This window comes from Ruditapes philippinarum, unplaced genomic scaffold (assembly GCF_026571515.1).
Source record: "Ruditapes philippinarum isolate M1 unplaced genomic scaffold, ASM2657151v2 ctg1806_1_1_1_1, whole genome shotgun sequence".
Taxonomy (NCBI): domain Eukaryota; kingdom Metazoa; phylum Mollusca; class Bivalvia; order Venerida; family Veneridae; genus Ruditapes; species Ruditapes philippinarum.
In genome coordinates this window covers 337,819-356,797 of record NW_026852524.1, presented here as the reverse complement: position 1 = coordinate 356,797, position 18,979 = coordinate 337,819, and the positions used below count along the sequence as shown (strand labels likewise).

General features: G+C 36.8%; 1 protein-coding gene and 1 long non-coding RNA gene across 2 annotated transcripts in view; both read right to left on the bottom strand.

Moving 5' to 3' along the window:
• Positions 1-4: 4 nt before the first annotated feature.
• The window catches only part of LOC132715992 (uncharacterized), a 36,969-nt gene continuing 17,994 nt past the window's right edge, over positions 5-18,979 (bottom strand). The window contains exons 5-7 of the mRNA XM_060699125.1: positions 16,763-16,848; positions 6,814-6,934; positions 5-2,612 (exon numbers count right to left, since the gene is read on the bottom strand). Coding sequence (XP_060555108.1) covers positions 2,530-2,612; positions 6,814-6,934; positions 16,763-16,848 — 290 coding nt within the window. The 3' untranslated portion in view covers positions 5-2,529. The remainder of the gene's footprint in view (positions 2,613-6,813; positions 6,935-16,762; positions 16,849-18,979) is intronic.
• On the bottom strand, positions 13,961-15,608 carry LOC132716007 (uncharacterized). Its single transcript, XR_009623761.1, has 2 exons — positions 15,312-15,608; positions 13,961-14,167 (listed from the first exon to the last, which is right to left on the bottom strand). It is a non-coding gene; the product is annotated as an uncharacterized LOC132716007 (long non-coding RNA).

The following is an 18,979-nucleotide window of genomic DNA, read 5'->3' as shown; positions in this document are numbered from 1 at the left end:
GTGGTAACTTTTACAAATGTTTATTTATTTTAAAACAAACAATAATTCAAATGGTAACTTTTACAAACGTTTATTTCTTTTCACAAGAAATTATTTCAATAAAACTATATGCATATATTTATAATATTAACAAAACAATTTTCACTACAATTCTTATTTTGTAAATGTCTATTTTTGTTGTTGTTTTATATACAATATCATGCATTTTGTATGTAAATTTTATGTATTATGTTTTATAATTATTTCATTTGTTACAAGCTTTTATTCAATCTTCAATAGATTAAAAAACAAATATGCAGCGCCATGACAAACCAACCTAATGCGTTTGCAAACAGCATGAATCCAGACCAGCCTGCGCTTCCGCACAGTCTGATCAGGATCCATGCTGTTTGCTTACAAACCCTATTACAAGTAGAGAAACTGATAGCAAACAGCATGGATCCTGATCAGACTGCGCTGATGCGCAAGCTGGTCGGGATCCATGCTGATCGCAAATGCATTACATTGGTTGTGTCATGGCGCGGCTCAAATATGGAAAATTATCCATAAATTTCTTATCATACTCTTTAACAATAAAAAAAAATCTTGAGCATGCAACATATATACTACCTCCTTTAAGAAACAGAGGTCATTCAAATAACTTGCAACAAAAGATAACTTCTATGTACACCCATTACTCTTAACCCTTTACCACATATATACGCGAAACAACGCACTTTCGACCCCCCCCCCCCATTTTTTTGGGCCTCAAATAGTGAAAAAATGTCCTATTTGGGCCCCAAACATAAGTTTTCGTTTGAGAAATGTTGCCAAAAAAATTGAGCACTTTTTCGGCGCCGCCCCCCATCCAAAAGATACATCAGGGGGTTGCCAGAAGGGGGATGTGCCCCCTTCTGTTAGGGGGGTTTGAAGGGGGGCGGAGTCCCTCTCATCGCCAAGAAAATTTTTGGACTTGTGAGAGGCTAAAAATGACCCCAGGTCGATCATAATGTAACGTTTAACCAACGCTGAAAAGCCTTTGACTCTATCTCAATCCCTTGAGAAGTTGCAGCCCTTTGAAATAAATTTTGATGGAAAAAATCGAGGCAAAATAGTGATTTTTGGCAATTTTGAGATGTCCCCTCGTTGCCATGGTAACAGGAAATTTGAGACTGAGCATGTCGTTACAAAGGCAATGGTCCAGTCAACATTTGTGCCAAGTTTGATTAGTATTGAAGCATTTTTCATAGTTTCATAGCAGTTTGAACTTGTAACAGGAGGCTTTTCAGTGAAAACGGCCATTTTTCACAATATGCTCATAGGGGGAAGGGTTAAAGGCCCATTATCCCCAGATATTTTCAAAAAAAAACTTTAGCATCTTTTTCTTTTCTTTTTTGGCAATTAGTACAGTTATACTAATTAAGTATTTTATATCGAATCAAAATACTACTTTGTTTATATTTTAATACTTATATGACAAATAATTTCACATTAGCTCAATTTTCTTCAGGTAACAAGCATCTAAAATACTCTAAAATTATTAATTAAACCTTATAAAACTCCTACTTGCCCTTTCTGAAGAAGTAAAATTTATTAATATCTGAGACATAAAGTGCCTTTAACCCTTTATGACTATAATTAGGAAATTTCAAGAAAGTCAATGCCAGTATACTGCTCATCTGAATGAAAACTAACTTCTTACTTGGTAAGCAAAGTATGAATAACTCATCTCTTGATCTAAGCCATTTACCTTGTTATTAAAGCCAGGCGAAAACAATCTACTTATACATGCAATAATGCGGAGGTTGATCACTTAAAATGCTCCTGAAAATATCACATTAATTTTATAAATGTTAAATCTGCCCCCTTGCCATTCTCTTTAACCTGTAGTATGAATAAGTAACCATTTTGAAAAACAGAGAAAATGATAATGTAATGGTACATGTTGATGAGCATCACTATTTTTTCTCTCCCCCCCCACCCCATGTCCCCTGTCCCCCAACATTAAAACACTGGATAAAATATTTTTAAACTTATTTACAGTTAGTATCTCTCTAAAAATCTTTTCTCAACCGATGACAGAAAAATCCCTTCATTATGTGATATTTTGACAATTAACCTATCGTATACTTTCAGTACATGTCAATAGCTCTAATAAAAATTTGTATGAAATGTCAATTCCACTTTAAAATGTCATAATATCTTATAAATACACAATACGTTAGACCAGATATTACAATACACATGTTGTAGATATACAAACTAACCATCATTAATTCATTTGGATGTCATTGATACACATATAATCAATTAGAGTAATTGGCAGAAATGGTCACTGTGACTTTGATCTTGATATACAGGCACATACTAACAATTGCACCATAAATAAATCAAGGTCTATTTCTCAAAGAATTAGATAATTCACTGACATATGAAACAAAAAGTTCACAAAGTGGTTTAGTAACTGAACATCTGAAACAATATTTCCCTTTTCTTTTAAATGGGCATGATAACAGTGTCCTGAAAACATTTCATAAAATAAAGGTCACTTCATGTTTCTTTACCATATTTAGTTTTGATGTCAATAAAAACATCTCTCCTTATGTAGCCAGAAATATATACGACTCTCCCATCTGAAAAGAAAAAAGAAAAGCTTGATCATTTCTTAAAAAGCAATGCATATACAGTATTATTGTTTGTTCAGGAGTAATTTACATTTTCACAAATTCTATATCCGCATAAAAATTTAATACGAAATTTCCTAGAACATGTAAAACAATGCTGGATTAAAAATCTTTTTTGTTTTTTACAATAACTGTGTGTTGGCAACTGTCTACTCATTGTCTGCTACTCTGGCAGTAATAACATATTTGAGCCGTGCCATGACAAAACCAACATAATGCGTTTGTGACAAGCATGGATCCAGACCAGCCTGTGCATCCGCGCAGTCTGATCAGGATCCATGCTGTTCGCTTACAAACCCTATAGCAAGTAGAGAAACTGATAGCGAACAGCATGGATCCTGATCAGACTGCGAAGATGCGCAGGCTGGTCTGGATCCATGCTGTATTATGTTGGTTTTGTCATGGCATGGCTCATTTATTCGAGCAATCAAAAAATAAAATTTTTGATTAGCAGAGAGACCTACATGTATTCATGAAACTTGACCAAAAAATTTTTTAATCTTAATTATTGTTACAATACTAAATGATCCCCTGGGTGGGAGCATTTTTGACCCTACAAGCAAGATTCTTTGTTTAAATTTTGCATACAAGTATCATTTCATGTATGTAACTGACCTATGTTGTCAATTTTACATTTCCTTATAGTGCACAATAGGTGGGGTCATATCTTAAATAGATGAAACATCAATGTTTTCGCAAGTATAAATTTAATGAAGAAAACATGAAATTTATCAGAATTATAAACAAAGTCTGAAAAATTTTGGATTATCCCTCATATAATGGATGCAATATCTAGGCAATTGATCCAGGGCCCTTGATCTACCAAATATGCGGCAGATATTTGGCTGCAGTCCCCCACATATAAAATCCAGCGGAAAAAATATGAACAGTTAAGCTGTTTTTGACATGTAAAATGGATCTGTTTCGCAGCTTTTTTGTTAGCGGAATCAGTGTTGCATCTAGAATTTCAAAATTATGGGGGATTGTCAAATGTGTGGAATTTGAAAAAAATGTGGGGGACATGCATTTACCTTACAATATAAGATACCGAAAATAATTCATTTATCTTACATTAAGGCATTTTTGACAGCTATCGTACGCCCAACAATGGAAATAAAAAAAATAAAATATTGAGGAATACTACAATACACAAATGAGATGACCAAGTCGGCTGCTACACGTGATTTAGTACGTATTTTAGTCATTACCGTGAGTGAAAACAAACCTTTGGCTGAAGAGTTCAGCCAGCTCGTTTAAGATACAATGAAGATAAAAAAGATCGTCAGATGCACGACTTGGCGCGCATTGACTTCATTAAAATGCGCATTGACTTCATTAAAATGCGCATTGACTTCATTAAAATGCACAATCTGCAAAAAATTATGCGCAAATCGCGCGGCCTAGATGCAACACTGGGAATATTGTATGTCTGCACTGTTTTCCATTTCACAGTTTGATATTTGTATGGATACACCAGGAAAACTTTCATCCCCAGTCTTTCACAATAGCAAGTTGTATAAAAACAAGAGGGCCATGATGGCCCTGGGGTCGCTCACCTGAACATAGGCCCTCAGGGCCGGGCCAGTTTAAACCAAAGGGCTTTTACTTGAACAAACTTGGAAGACACCCATTAGAAGATATTTCATGATGTTAAGATTTGACTATACACAAATTATGAATAACAATGACTTTTGACCCCCCCCCCCCCCCCCGTGGCAGGGCCAATTTTAACCCAAGGGCTTTTATTTGAACAAACTTGGTAGACATCCATTAGAACATGTTTCATGCTAAATATCTCAGCTCTAGCTCTTTGGGTTCTTTAATAGAAGATTTTTAACTTTTTACTCTATGTATATAGGGAAAATCAATGACCCCTGGGACGGGGCCAATTTTGACCCCAGGGCTTTTATTTGAACAAATTTTTGTAGACACCCATTAGAACATGTTTTATGCTAAAATATCTTAGCTCTAGCTCTTTGGTTCTTTAAAAAATTTTTTTTAAGTTTTTACTATATGCATAAAGGGAAAATCAATGACCCCTGGGCGGGGCCAATTTTGACCCCAGGGCTTTTATTTGAACAAACTTGGTAGACACTGATAAGAAGATGTTTCATGCTTAATATCTTAGCTCTAGCTTTTTGGGTTCTTTAAGAGAAGATTTTTTTAAGTTTTACTATATGCATATAGGGAAAATCAATGAACCCTGGGGCGGGGCCAATTTTGACCCCAGGGCTTTTATTTGAACAAACTTGGTAGACATCCATTAGAACATGTTTTACACCAAATATCTAAGCTCTAGCTCTTTGGGTTTTTTAGAAGAAGATTTTTTAAAGTTTTTACTATATGCATATAGGGAAAATCAATGACCCCCTGGGGCGGGGCCAATTTTGACCCCAGGGTTTTTATTTGAACAATCTTGGTAGACACTTATTAGAACATGTTTCATGCTTAATATCTTAGGTCCTAGCTCTTTGGGTTCTTTAATAGAAGATTTTTAAAAGTTTTTACTATATGCATATAGGGAAAATCAATGACCCCCTGGGCCGGGCCAATTTTAACCCCAGGGCTTTTATTTGAACAAACTTGGTAGACATCCATTAGAACATGTTTAATGCCAAATATCTAAGCTCTAGCTCTTTGGGTTTTGTAGAAGAAGATTTTTTAAAGTTTTTACTATATGCATATAGAAAAAATCAATGACCCCCTGGGGCGGGGCCAATTTTGACCCCAGGGCTTTTATTTGAACAATCTTGGTAGACACTTATTAGAAGATGTTTTCATGCTTAATATCTTAGGTCTAGCTCTTTGGGTTCTTTAAAAGAAGATTTTTTTAAGTTTTTACTATATGCATATAGGGAAAATCAATGACCCCCTGGGGCGGGGCCAATTTTGACCCCAGGGCTTTTATTTGAACAAACTTGGTAGACACTCATTAGAACATGTTTAATGCCAAATATCTAAGCTCTAGCTCTTTGGGTTTTGTAGAAGAAGATTTTTTTAAGTTTTTACTATATGCATATAAGAAAAATCAATGACCCCCTGGGGCCAATTTTGACCCCAGGGCTTTTATTTGAACAATCTTGGTAGACACTTATTAGAAGATGTTTTATGCTTAATATCTTAGGTCTAGCTCTTTGGGTTCTTTAAAAGAAGATTTTTTTTAAGTTTTTACTATATGTATATAAGGAAAATCAATGACCCCCTGGGGCGGGGCCAATTTTGACCCCAGGGCTTTTATTTGAACAATCTTGGTAGACACTCATTAGAAGATGTTTCATGCTTAATATCTTAGGTCTAGCTCTTTGGGTTCTTTAAAAGAAGATTTTTTTAAGTTTTTACTATATGCATAAAGGGAAAATCAATGACCCCCTGGGGCGGGGCCAATTTTGACCCCAGGGCTTTTATTTGAACAATCTTGGTAGACACTCACTAGAAGATGTTTCATGCCAAATATCTAAGCTCTAGCTCTTTGGGTTATCTAGAAGAAGATGTTTAAAGTTTTTTTCTTTTGGTTGCCATGGCAACCAGAGTTCTGCATGGAATGGAATTCTTTGAACAACTTTGTTAAGGCTTCACACAAGGAACATCCCTGTGAAGTTTCATTATGATCTGCCTTATGGTTTCAGAGGAGATGTCGTTTGAAAAGTGTGAACGGACAATGGACGACGTACGACGGACGACAGACGACGGACGAAGAGTGATCCTAATAGCTCACCCTGAGCATATGCTCAGGTGAGCTAAAAAACCCAAAAAAATGTTATTTCTGTAGTACTTTATTGATATTTCACCAAAAAGGAAATGGAAAAAGTTCCCCATGCACTGAAATCCCCCCTGCTTAGGGTAGCGACCCACTTCCCTCAAAATGTATTGAGGGCCCCGTGATCTACTTAACTGGCCTTCCTCGTTAATTTACCAGTAATAACCAATTTCTCCAACTACAAATCCTGCATGGTTTCTCAATCATGATCTATGACTATATTAGCCTTACACAGAGAAATTTTGCCTGCCGGAGGATCAATTAAGTAACCCACTAGGTGGAAAAACTGAAACAGATCACTGATAACAAACGATGGACATCACCTGATCCTTAAAACTCACCTTTGGGCCCTGTGTACCCAAATGAGCAGAAAATAACAATGAAAAATCTTACTCCAATCTGTATTATTCTTTGATAGAAACACTTCATCCCTGTCTTTCTCATTTTTGAATTCAATACAAGCTTTTCCTCGCTTTATGAAAAATAGGTCCTTTACTTCAACCGGAGACAACCACTGTAATTATAAAGCAAGTGTGATGTTATCTATAAATATATTCATGTATATATCCGTGAAGAATTGAAAATATATGTGTAAACAAGTTGCTAATTATGTCTCCCCCACCTCGGGGGGAGACATATTGTTTTTGCCCTGTCCGTCTGTCAGTCCGTCCGTCAGTCCGTCCATTCTTCGTTTCCGGACGATAACTAGAGTTCCTTTTGACCTACAGCTCTCAAACTTCATAGGATGAATGGTCTTATTGAGCAGATGATCCCTATTGTTTTTGGGGTCAGTAGTTCAAAGGTCAAGGTCACAGTGACCGTTGGTCAATTTCTCGTTTCCGGATGATAACTAGAGTTCCTTTTGACCTACAGCCCTCAAACTTCATAGGATGATTGGTCTTATAGAGCTGATGATCCCTATTGTTTTTGGGGTCAGTAGGTCAAAGGTCAAGGTCACACTGACCGTTGGTCAATTTCTCGTTTCCGGATGATAACTAGAGTTCCTTTAGACCTACAGACCTCAAACTTCATAGGATGATTGGTCTTATTGAGCAGATGATCCCTATTGTTTTTTGGGGTCAGTAGTTCAAAGGTCAAGGTCACAGTGACCGTTGGTCAATTTCTCGTTTCCGGATGATAACTAGAGTTCCTTTTGACCTACAGCCCTCAAACTTCATAGGATGATTGGTCTTATAGAGCAGATGATCCCTATTGTTTTTGGGGTCAGTAGGTCAAAGGTCAAGGTCACAGTGACCGTTGGTCAATTTTCGTTTCCGGATGATAACTAGAGTTCCTTTTGACCTACAGCCCTCAAACTTCATAGGATGATTGGTCTTATAGAGCTGATGATCCCTATTGTTTTTGGGGGTCAGTAGGTCAAAGGTCAAGGTCACACTGACCGTTGGTCAATTTCTCTTTCTGGATGATAACTAGAGTTCCTTTAGACCTACAGACCTCAAACTTCATAGGATGATTGGTCTTATTGAGCAGATGATCCCTATTGTTTTTGGGGTCAGTAGTTCAAGGTCAAGGTCACAGTGACCGTTGGTCAATTTCTCGTTTCCGGATGATAACTAGAGTTCCTTTGGACCTACAGCCCTCAAACTTCATAGGATGATTGGTCTTATAGAGCAGATGATCCCTATTGTTTTTGGGGTCAGTAGGTCAAAGGTCAAGGTCACAGTGACCGTTGGTCAATTTCTTCATTTCCATTCCTGTTTCCATTCACAGTTATTCTCAGCAGTGGGGGAGACATGCGCTTTTTTTTAAAAGCATCCTCTAGTTGTATCTAAAAAGTAAGGCACATGGAAGGAATTGTATTTTTAAGACTGTAAAACAGAAACAAAAAATTTAGAGAAGATATTTGGTGATTGGTAATTTGAATGAATTGAAGTAAGTTTTCTTCTTTTTATTACTTTTGAAATTAAAGTTATTTATCGATTTCAGCTTTGCTTTTCTCTAACAGCCCTATTTCTAAACAGCCCTGACAATGTCAGAATTGTCAGCAATTATAAAATTGAGATACCACATGGGGAAAAATCTTAAACAAGAGGGCCATCATGGCCCTGAGATCGCTCACCTGTATATAGGCCCCCCACCCCCCCCCCACAACGTTGCAGGGCCAATTTTAACCCAAGGGCTTTTATTTGCACAAACTTGGTAGACACCCATAAGAAGATGTTTCATGCTAAACATCTAAGCTCTAGCTCATTGGGCTTTTTATAAGAAGATTTTTTTAAAGTTTTTACTATACACATACAGTTAAAAAACAATGACACCCCTGGGGCGGGGCCAATTTTGACCCCAGGGCTTTTATTTGAACAAACTTGGTAGACACCCATTAGAACATGTTTGATACTCAATATCTTAGCCATAGCTCTTTGAGTTCTTTAAAAGAAGATTTTTTAAGTTTTTACTATATGCATATAGGGAAAATCAATGACCCCCTGGGGCAGGGCCAATTTTGACCCCAGGGCTTTTATTTGAACAAACTTGGTAGACATTCACTAGAAGATGTTTAATGCTTAATATCTAAGCTCTAGCTCTTACGGTTCTTTAAAAGAAGATTTTTTAAGTTTTTACTATATGCATATAGGGAAAATCAATGACCCCCTGGGGCGGGCCAATTTTGACCCAAGGGCTTTTATTTGAGAAACTTGGTAGACACTCACTAGAAGATGTTTCATGCCAAATATCTTAGCTCTAGCTCTTTGGGTTCTTTAAAAGAAGATTTTTTAAGTTTTTACTATATGCATATAGGGAAAATCAATGACCCCCCAGGGGCGGGGCCAATTTTGACCCCAGGGCTTTTATTTGAACAAACTTGGTAGACACTCACTAGAAGATGTTTCATGCCAAATATCTAAGCTCTAGCTCTTAGGGTTCCTTAAAAGAAGATATTTAAAGATTTTTATTTCGGTTGCCATGGCAACCAGAGTTCTGCATGGAATTAAATTCTTTGAACAATTTTTAAAGGTGACCACCAAAGGAACATTCCTGTCAAGTTTGGATGAAATTGGCTCAGTGGTTTATGAGGAGATGTCATTTAAAGCAAAAGTTTACAGACGGACGACGGACGGACGACAGACGGACGGACGCCGGACGAAAAGCGATCACAAAAGCTCACCCTGTCACTTTGTGACAGGTGAGCTAAAAACCTGCTACGATATGTATCCTACATTATGACCTATTTCATCTAAAGTAATAACGACTAACAGATTATAACGGTTAGCGGGTTTTCAAGTTGTATAAAATTGCTTTCGGCTAAGTATGTAATTTGTGTTTGTAAGGATCTACTTATTGTTAATGATGCTAATTTAAAAATAACGATATTTCAAACCATTCCAACCCTTATACTGCTAAATAATTGTTGTATACTTTAATTGTCATCCGATTTACGGTAAACTTCTATCAAATTTATTAAATTAAAGCTACTACCGGGGTATATTTTTCACACGTCACTTCACGTTGATCAAAGATGTATACCTTCTTTTGTTGCGCATTATATTTGTTTGCAAGCAAAGAATATAATTGCTTGCAATTACTATACAGTTTTGCAGTGACGACGATAAACAAATCTGAACATGTACATACAAATATAATAGATAGGGAAATGTGACATAGACTTTGATAAGACGAGTCACAGAATTTAAATCACGTTTTGTCCAATTTGCAAAGAATGTGCCGCAGAAATAAAGTCCGCAGAAATAAAAACATGCCAAAATTTGGAAAAACCGCAGAATTTAGAGCCCGCAGAAACTAGAACTATCACTAAATGTGATTAATACCCCCACAAGTCTGCTTCGGAAATGAGGATGTCACTAGTAACAGAATACCTTGTAAAAGAATTGAAACATAGAGTTATGGTTGTGGGCAATTAAAGATAATTGCGGTTCATGTATGTTGCATTTCCTTTCAAGGTGATTGGCCATTGATGAAGTTTAATTGAATTACTCTGTAATAAGTCCAGAAAGACAAAGAAAAAGAACAAAGGGCAATAACTCTATAAATACTGAAGATAGAGTTATAGTTCTTGTGCACTGCACTTCCTCTTATTGTGCTTGACCATTGTATGAAGTTGTTTTGAATTCCAACCAGTACGTTTTAAGTTATGCTCCGGACAAGGAAAAGTATCAAAGGGCAGTAACTCTGTATTTTGTCAAAATGGAGTTATGGCTCTTGTGCACTGCACTTCCTTTGAATGTCATTGACAACTGTATGAAGTTGTACTGAATTCCAAACAGTAGTTTTCAAGTCATGCTCTGGACAAGGAAAAGTAACAAAGGGCAATAACTCTGTAATTAGTCAAGATGGAGTTATGGTTCTTGTGCACTGCACTTCCCCTTATTGTGCTTGACCATTGTATGAAGTTGTTTTGAATTCCAACCAGTAGTTTTCAAGTCATGCTCTGGACAAGGAAAAGTAACAAAGGGCAGTAACTCTGTAATTAGTCAAGATGGAGTTATGGTTCTTATGCACTGCACTTCCTCTCAATGTGCTTGACCATTGTATGAAGTTAAAATGAATTCCAACAATAAGTCTTCAAGTTATGGTCCGGACAAAAGAAAGCAATGGAAAAGTAACAAAGAGCAATAACTCTGTAATTAGTCAAGATGGAGTTATGGTTCTTGTGCACTGCACTTCCCCTTATTGTGCTTGACCATTGTATGAAGTTGTTTTTAATTCCAACCAGTAGTTTTAAAGTCATGCTCTGGACAAGGAAATGAAACAAAGGGCAGTAACTCTGTAATAAGTCGAAATGGAGTTATGGTTCTTGTGCACTGCACTTCCTCTCAATGTGCTGGACCATTGTATGAAGTTATAATGAATTCCAACAAATAGTCTTCAAGTTATGGTCCGGACAAAAGAAAGCAATGGAAAAGTAATAAAGGGCAATAACTCTGTAATTACTTTAGATAGAGTTATAGTTCTTATGCACTGCACTTCCTCTCAATGTGCTTGACCATTGTATGTAGTTATATTGAATTCCAACCATTAGTCTGCAAGTTATGCTCCGGACAAAACAAGAGCGATCAGTAATCACATGTGTCGCCTCATAATGGCCAATTTCATGTTGGGACAAATTTTGTGACAGACGGACAGACGGACAGACAGACAGACAGTGCACAACTAGAATTGGTACTGATCAATCATGTAAGTTTTGATAAAATTGCACCAGTAGCTTATGAGGAGTAGTCCGGACAAGCTTTTGCGTATCAGGCAACACACAGAAAAACACCTTTTTATCAAAGGGCCATAACTCAGCCAAAAATCATTCAACCGGAAAACCCGTGCAATATGCGCAAGGACTTGAGCTACAGATCAATCCTGTAAAGTTTCATTGAAATTGCATAAGTGGTATAAGAGAACTAGTCCGGACAAACTTTAAAAATAACAAGATATGTTTGTAAAACATGTATGCCCCCTATCAGCAGCCAATGAGTCATGTGATAAGGTTATTATGCATGACTTCTGACCCAGTGATCAAACAATTAATAAGGGTTATCAAGTATAACTGGTCATGACCTTAACCTTTGACCCCTTAACCCCAAAATCCAATAGGGGTCATCTGCTGGTCACGACCAATCATCATACAAAGTTTGAAGTTCCTAGGCCTAAGCTTTTTAAGTTAATTGATCGGAAACCGTTTTAACATACAAGGTCAATGTGACCTTTACCTTTGACCCCTTGACCCCAAAATCAATAGGTCATCTGCTGGTCATGACCAATAACCATACCATGTTTGAAGTTCCAAGGCCAAAGGGTTCTTAAGTTATTGATTTGAAAGCATTTTTACCTACAAGGTCAATGTGACCTTGCCCTTTGACCCCTTAACCTCAATATCAATAGGGGTCATCTACTGGTCATGACCAATCATCATACCAAGTTTGAAGTTCCTAGGCCTAAGGGTTCTTTAGTTATTGATCGGAAACCATTTTTACCTAAGAGGTCAATGTGACATTGACCTTTGACCCCTTGACCCCAAAATCAATGGAGGTCATCTACTGATCATGACCAATCACCATATCAAGTTTGAAGTTCCTAGGCCTTAAGGTTCTTTAGTTATTGATCGGAAACCGTTTTTGCTTACAAGGTCAATGTGACCTTGACCTTTGACCCCAAAATCAATAGGGGTCATCTACTGATCATGACCAATCACCATACCAAGTTTGAAGTTCCTAGGCCTTAAGGTTCTTTAGTTATTGATCGGAAACCGTTTTTGCTTACAAGGTCAATGTGACCTTGACCTTTGACCCCTTGACACCAAAATCAATAGGGATCATCTACTGATCATGACCAATCACCATATCAAGTTTGAAGTTCCTAGGCCTTAAGGTTCTTTAGTTATTGATCGGAAACCGTTTTTGCTTACAAGGTCAATGTGACCTTGACCTTTGATCCCTTGACCCCAAAATCAATAGGGGTCATCTACTGGTCATGACCAATCACCATACCAAGTTTGAAGTTCCTAGGCCTTAAGGTTCTTTAGTTATTGATCGGAAACCGTTTTTGCTTACAAGGTCAATGTGACCTTGACCTTTGACCCCTTGACCCCAAAATCAATAGGGGTCATCTACTGGTCATGACCAATCACCATACCAAGTTTGAAGTTCCTAGGCCTTAAGGTTCTTTAGTTATTGATCGGAAACCGTTTTTGCTTACAAGGTCAATGTGACCTTGACCTTTGACCCCTTGACCCCAAAATCAATAGGGGTCATCTACTGGTCATGACCAATCACCATACCAAGTTTGAAGTTCCTAGGCCTTAAGGTTCTTTAGTTATTGATCGGAAACCGTTTTTGCTTACAAGGTCAATGTGACCTTGACCTTTGACCCCTTGACCCCAAAATCAATAGGGGTCATCTACTGGTCATGACCAATCACCATACCAAGTTTGAAGTTCCTAGGCCTTAAGGTTCTTTAGTTATTGATCGGAAACCGTTTTTGCTTACAAGGTCAATGTGACCTTGACCTTTGACCCCTTGACCCCAAAATCAATAGGGGTCATCTACTGGTCATGACCAATCACCATACCAAGTTTGAAGTTCCTAGGCCTAAGGGTTCTTTAGTTATCACTCGGAAACCATTTGGTCTACGGACCGACGGACCGACAAGTGCAAAGCAATATACCCCCTTTTCTTCGAAATGGGGGCATAAAAATTATTAAAGGGCCATAACTCTGACAAAAATCATTGAACCGGAAAATGCTGACAATATGCACAACTAGACTTGGTACTGATCATTCCTGTAAAGTTTGGATGAAATTGCACCAGTAGTTTATGAGGAGTAGTCCGGACAAGCTTTTGTGTATCTGGCAACACACAGAAAAAAACACCTTTTTATCAAAGGGCCATAACTCGGCCAAAAATCATTCAACCGGAAAACCCTTGCAATATGCGCAAGGACTTGAGCTACAGATCAATCCTGTAAAGTTTCATTGAAATTGCATTAGTGGTATAAGAGAAGTAGTCCGGACAAACTTTAAAATTAAAAATTATTAAAGGGCCATAACTCTGACAAAAATCATTGAACCGGAAAATGCAGGCTTTCTACTGCCTCTACCAAAAAAACTAGGGAAAAAGTAGGGCATTTTTTTACCAAAAAGTAGGGCAAAGTAGGGATTTCTGATGTTAAAAAGTAGGGATAAAGTAGGAATTTCTTACCGTTTTAGTTAAGACTTACCATCACCAAGACCACATAAGGCTGTGTGTATCTTCAGTTCAGTCCATGCTTGAAAGACAGGCACCTGAAATTGTTTTTTATTTCTCTTTAAATACAAGTGCACCAATACAAAATGTTGTTTTCAATGATAAGGACAAATATAATCAGCAAAACAAACATACAATGAGTATATCTAGCACATAGTTTTAAGAACATTCACATTAGTAAGGCAGAGCTACTAGATCCTAGTCTATTTCATAGTCAAGGTAAATGCAAACAAGCTGTGAATACCAACACCAGGATGTACACTAAAAGCTATATAAACAGGACTGCATGTTACTGTATGAGCTACATGTACATGTAGTTTAAACTGATGTATATTCATGTTAATATGTTGCATAAAATTATAATATATTGCAAGGGCAAAGGTTATGACAAACATGCCACAGTGTAGTATTTTAAGGAACAATTTAACACCAACAAGAGGTACAAGTAGGTTACATGTATGCATGATTCAGTACACTGCCAAATGATAATGTTAAATGTTACATGTACATATACATACAATTTGTGATTGATTTGCCAAACATGCAGAGTTACTTCTGTAAATACAATCTAGCTGACCCAAGCTTGCTACCAGATTGTTGTGCATTATTGTCAACAAGACAATGAAATGATTTGAATTTTTTGAGACCTGTCATTTTCATGATTAAGCTTAACATTATATCATGTTGACAAAATGCACAACCATCTGATGGATAGTGATGAAGCAATACCAAGGTATTTGCACATGTTACATTTTAAAGTGTTAAGTGACAATTAAAAGCTTGGAATCTAAATTGATAAGTCACACTGCTGCAACTCTACTCAGACACAAGAGCAATTGGTCAATGCAGTGTTTGATACCCACAGCTGCCAATGCTTTAATTTGATGACTTTGTTTTAAAAATTCAAGTAACATGTACATATATGGTCTAATAGACATGGGGAAAATGACACAAATACAAATCAAACCAATAAACAAATATGTTCTTTTGAATCAGTACAGCATGACAACTGTGGAATCCCTCAGCTAATGCATTATTGGGAATATTTATAAACCTATCTTAGACATTAATAAGCACTTGGCAGTGTCAAACTAGACTGAAGTATGCATTCATTTACAAAAGGAACATGGAAATTATAAAATAGTAGTTATTTAAACAATCAGTATGGTTTCATGTATTTACCTCATAGCCAGAATGTTGCTGAATGTTTTGCCAAGGCACCATGAGTCTTTCAAGGATGGACATCACAAGGAGATACACACACACACACCTGAACTACTCATCAATTGCAACTGAAAATACTACTGAAATGCCATTTTAAATATCTCCTTTTTATTTTATTTCATTTCAAAATGAAAAAGTAGGGATAATAGGGCTATTTCAGAAAAAAGTAGGGCAAAGTAGGGATCAAAAGAAAAAAGTAGAAAAAAGTAGGGAAAAGTAGGAAAAGTAGGAAAAGTAGGGACCAGTAGAAAGCCTGAAAATGCTGACAATATGCACAACTAGACTTGATACTGATCATTCCTGTAAAGTTTGGATGAAATTGCACCAGTAGTTTATGAGGGGTAGTTCGGACAAGTTTTGTGACGGACGCACGGACAGACAGACCGACAGACAGACGACGGAGAAGTGATCCCTATATGTCGCCACTACTCCGTAGAGGCGACACAAAAAAAGAAGGCAATTGAAAAGCAACAAAGGGCAATAACTCTGTAATTACTTTAGATAGAGTTATAGTTCTTATGCACTGCACTTCCTCTCAATGTGCTTGACCATTGTATGTAGTTATATTGAATTCCAACCATTAGTCTTCAAGTTATGCTCCGGACAAAAAAAAGAAGGCAATTGAAAAGCAACAAAGGGCAATAACTCTGTAATTACTTTAGATAGAGTTATGGTTCTTGTGCACTGCACTTCCCCTTATTGTGTTTGATAATTGTATGAAGTTGTTTTGAATTCCAACCAGTAGTTTTCAAGTTATGCCATGGACAAGGAAAAGTAACAAAGGGCAATAACTCTGTAATTAGTCAAGATAGAGTTATGTTTCTTACGCACTGCACTTCCTCTCAATGTGCTTGACCATTGTATGTAGTTATATTGAATTCCAACCATTAGTCTTCAAGTTATGCTCCGGACAAGGAAAATGCAACAGACAAAAAAAAAGCAATGGAAAAGCAACAAAGGGCAATAACTCTGTAATTACTTTAGATAGAGTTATGGTTCTTGTGCACTGCACTTCCCCTTATTGTGTTTGACAATTGTATGAAGTTGTTTTGAATTCCAACCAGTAGTTTTCAAGTTATGCCCCGGACAAGGAAAAGTAACAAAGGGCAATAACTCTGTAATTAGTCAAGATAGAGTTATGGTTCTTGTGCACTGCACTTCCTCTCAATGTGCTTGACCATTGTATGTAGTTATATTGAATTCCAACCATTAGTTTTCAAGTTATGCTCCGGACAAGGAAAATGCAACGGACGTCTGGACCGACCGACCACCCCCGACCGACCGACCACCGGGGTGACTCCTATATACCCCCCCAAACTTCGTTTTTGGGGGTATAAAAAACACTTATACGGTATAAAGCTAAATTGTTTGTCATTTGCTTCTAACACAATGAACTAAAGATGAATTACTTTTAGTATATCTTCTTTACTGGCTTCATATTTAAAATTATCAATCTGTAATGATAAACTTCTTGCCCTTGCCATATTTGGTACAACTGAAAAAAAAAATAAACAAAGAAGTCAACAAGAGGGCCATGATGGCTCTGAAATCGATCACCTGTATATAGGCCCCCGGGGCGGGGCCAATTTTAACACAGGGGCTTTTATTTGAACAAACTTGGTAGACACCCATTTGAAGCTGTTTCATGATAAATATCTAAGCTCTAGCTGTAAGAAGATTTTTTAAGCTTTTACTATACACATATAGGGAAAAACAATGACCCCCACCCCCCTCTCTGGGCGGGGCAAATTTTGTCCACAGGGCTTTTATTTGAACAAACTTGGTAGCCACTCACTAAAAGATAGTTTATGCTTAATAACTTAACTCTAGCTCTTTGAGTTTTTTAAAAGAAGATTTTTTAAGTTTTTACTATATACAAATAAGGAAAATCAATGATCCCCGGGGCGGGCCAATTTTAACCCGAGGGCCCTTATTTGAACAAAAAATGGTAGACACCCATTAGAAGATGTTTCATGCTAAATATCTTAGCTTTAGCTCTAATGATTTTTTAAAAGAAGATATTTTAAGTTTTTACTTTATACATGTACATACAAGAGGGCCATGATGGCCCTGAAGTCGCTCACCTGTATATTTAAATCCCAGGGCTTTTATTTGAACAAACTTGGTAGACACTCATTAGAAGATGTTTCATGCTAAACATCTAAGGTCTAGCTTGTTGGGTTTTTTAAAAGAAGATTTTTTAAGTTTTTTCTTTACACATATATTTAAAAACAATGTCACCCCTGGGGCAGGGCCAGTTTTGACCCCAGGGCTTTTATTTGAACAATATTTGTAGACACTCTCTAGAAGATGTTTCATGCTAAATATCTAAACTCTAGCTATTCGGGTTTTTTCCATGAAGATTTTTAAGTTTTTGCTATACACATATAAGGAAAATCAATGTCCCCCGGGGCGGGGCCAATTTTGACCCCAGGGCTCTTATTTGAACAAACTTGGTAGACATCCATTAGAACATGTTTCATGCTAAATATCTTAGCTCTAGCTCTTTGGGTTCTTTAAAAGAAGATTTTTAATATTTTACTATATGCATATAGGAAAAATCAATGACCCCCCTGGGGCGGGGCCAATTTTAACCCAAGGGCTTTTATTTGAACAAACTTGGTAGACACCCATTTGAAGATGTTTCATGCTAAATATCTTAGCTCTAGCTCTTTGGGTTCTTTAAAAGAAGATTTTTTAAGTTTTTACTATATACATATAGGGAAAATCAATGACCCTCCCTGGGGCGGGGCCAATTTCAACCCCAGGGCTTTTATTTGAACAAACTTGGTAGACACTCACTAGAACATGTTTCATGCTAAATATCTAAGCTCTAGCTCTTAGGGTTTTTTAGAAGAAGATATTTAAAGTTTTTTCTTTTGGTTGCCATGGCAACCAGAGTTCTGCATGGAATTAAATTCTTTGAACAATTTTCAAAGGTGACCACCAAAGGAACATTCCTGTGAAGTTTGGATGAAATTGGCTTAGTGGTTTATGAGGAGATGTCATTTAAAGTAAAAGTTTACGGACGGGCGGACGCCGGACAAAAAGTGAACATAAACAGAAATCGGGAAAGAATTTTTGCAGATGAGACTATGTCTCCACCTGTTGGAAAACTTATGAGACATTTTTAAAAGTTATGAGACATTGTTCAAAACTAATGAGACATGTTTTTCTTAATGATTATAAAGTACGGATACTGGTCGGAGACCATCAACCCGACACTTTTTGAATATTTTTCTGTACACATTTCATAATTTTTAACCTAGAGACCAAAAAATTTGACACTGTTCAGCTAGGTTCTTCTCCTAATTAATCAACTAGTTTGTTTATTTCTGATTGTATTGACACTTATATCTGAGGCTTGACAAGGAGGTAGGTAGGTAAATTTCACCAACAATTGCAGACTTGATAATTTGGTCCTATTTGAATGAACATCATGGTTTAATATACATTATATTAATTGTTGTTATTTTTTGGTGTCAAGCAGTTTGTTTATAAATTTGCTGAAGATAAATAAGATAAAAAGAATCATAATTAAAATGAATCCAACATTTTATAAGTACCTTTCCATAACACATCAAGTAATATATGACGTAATGTGTAATGTCCATTTTTTTATTTGC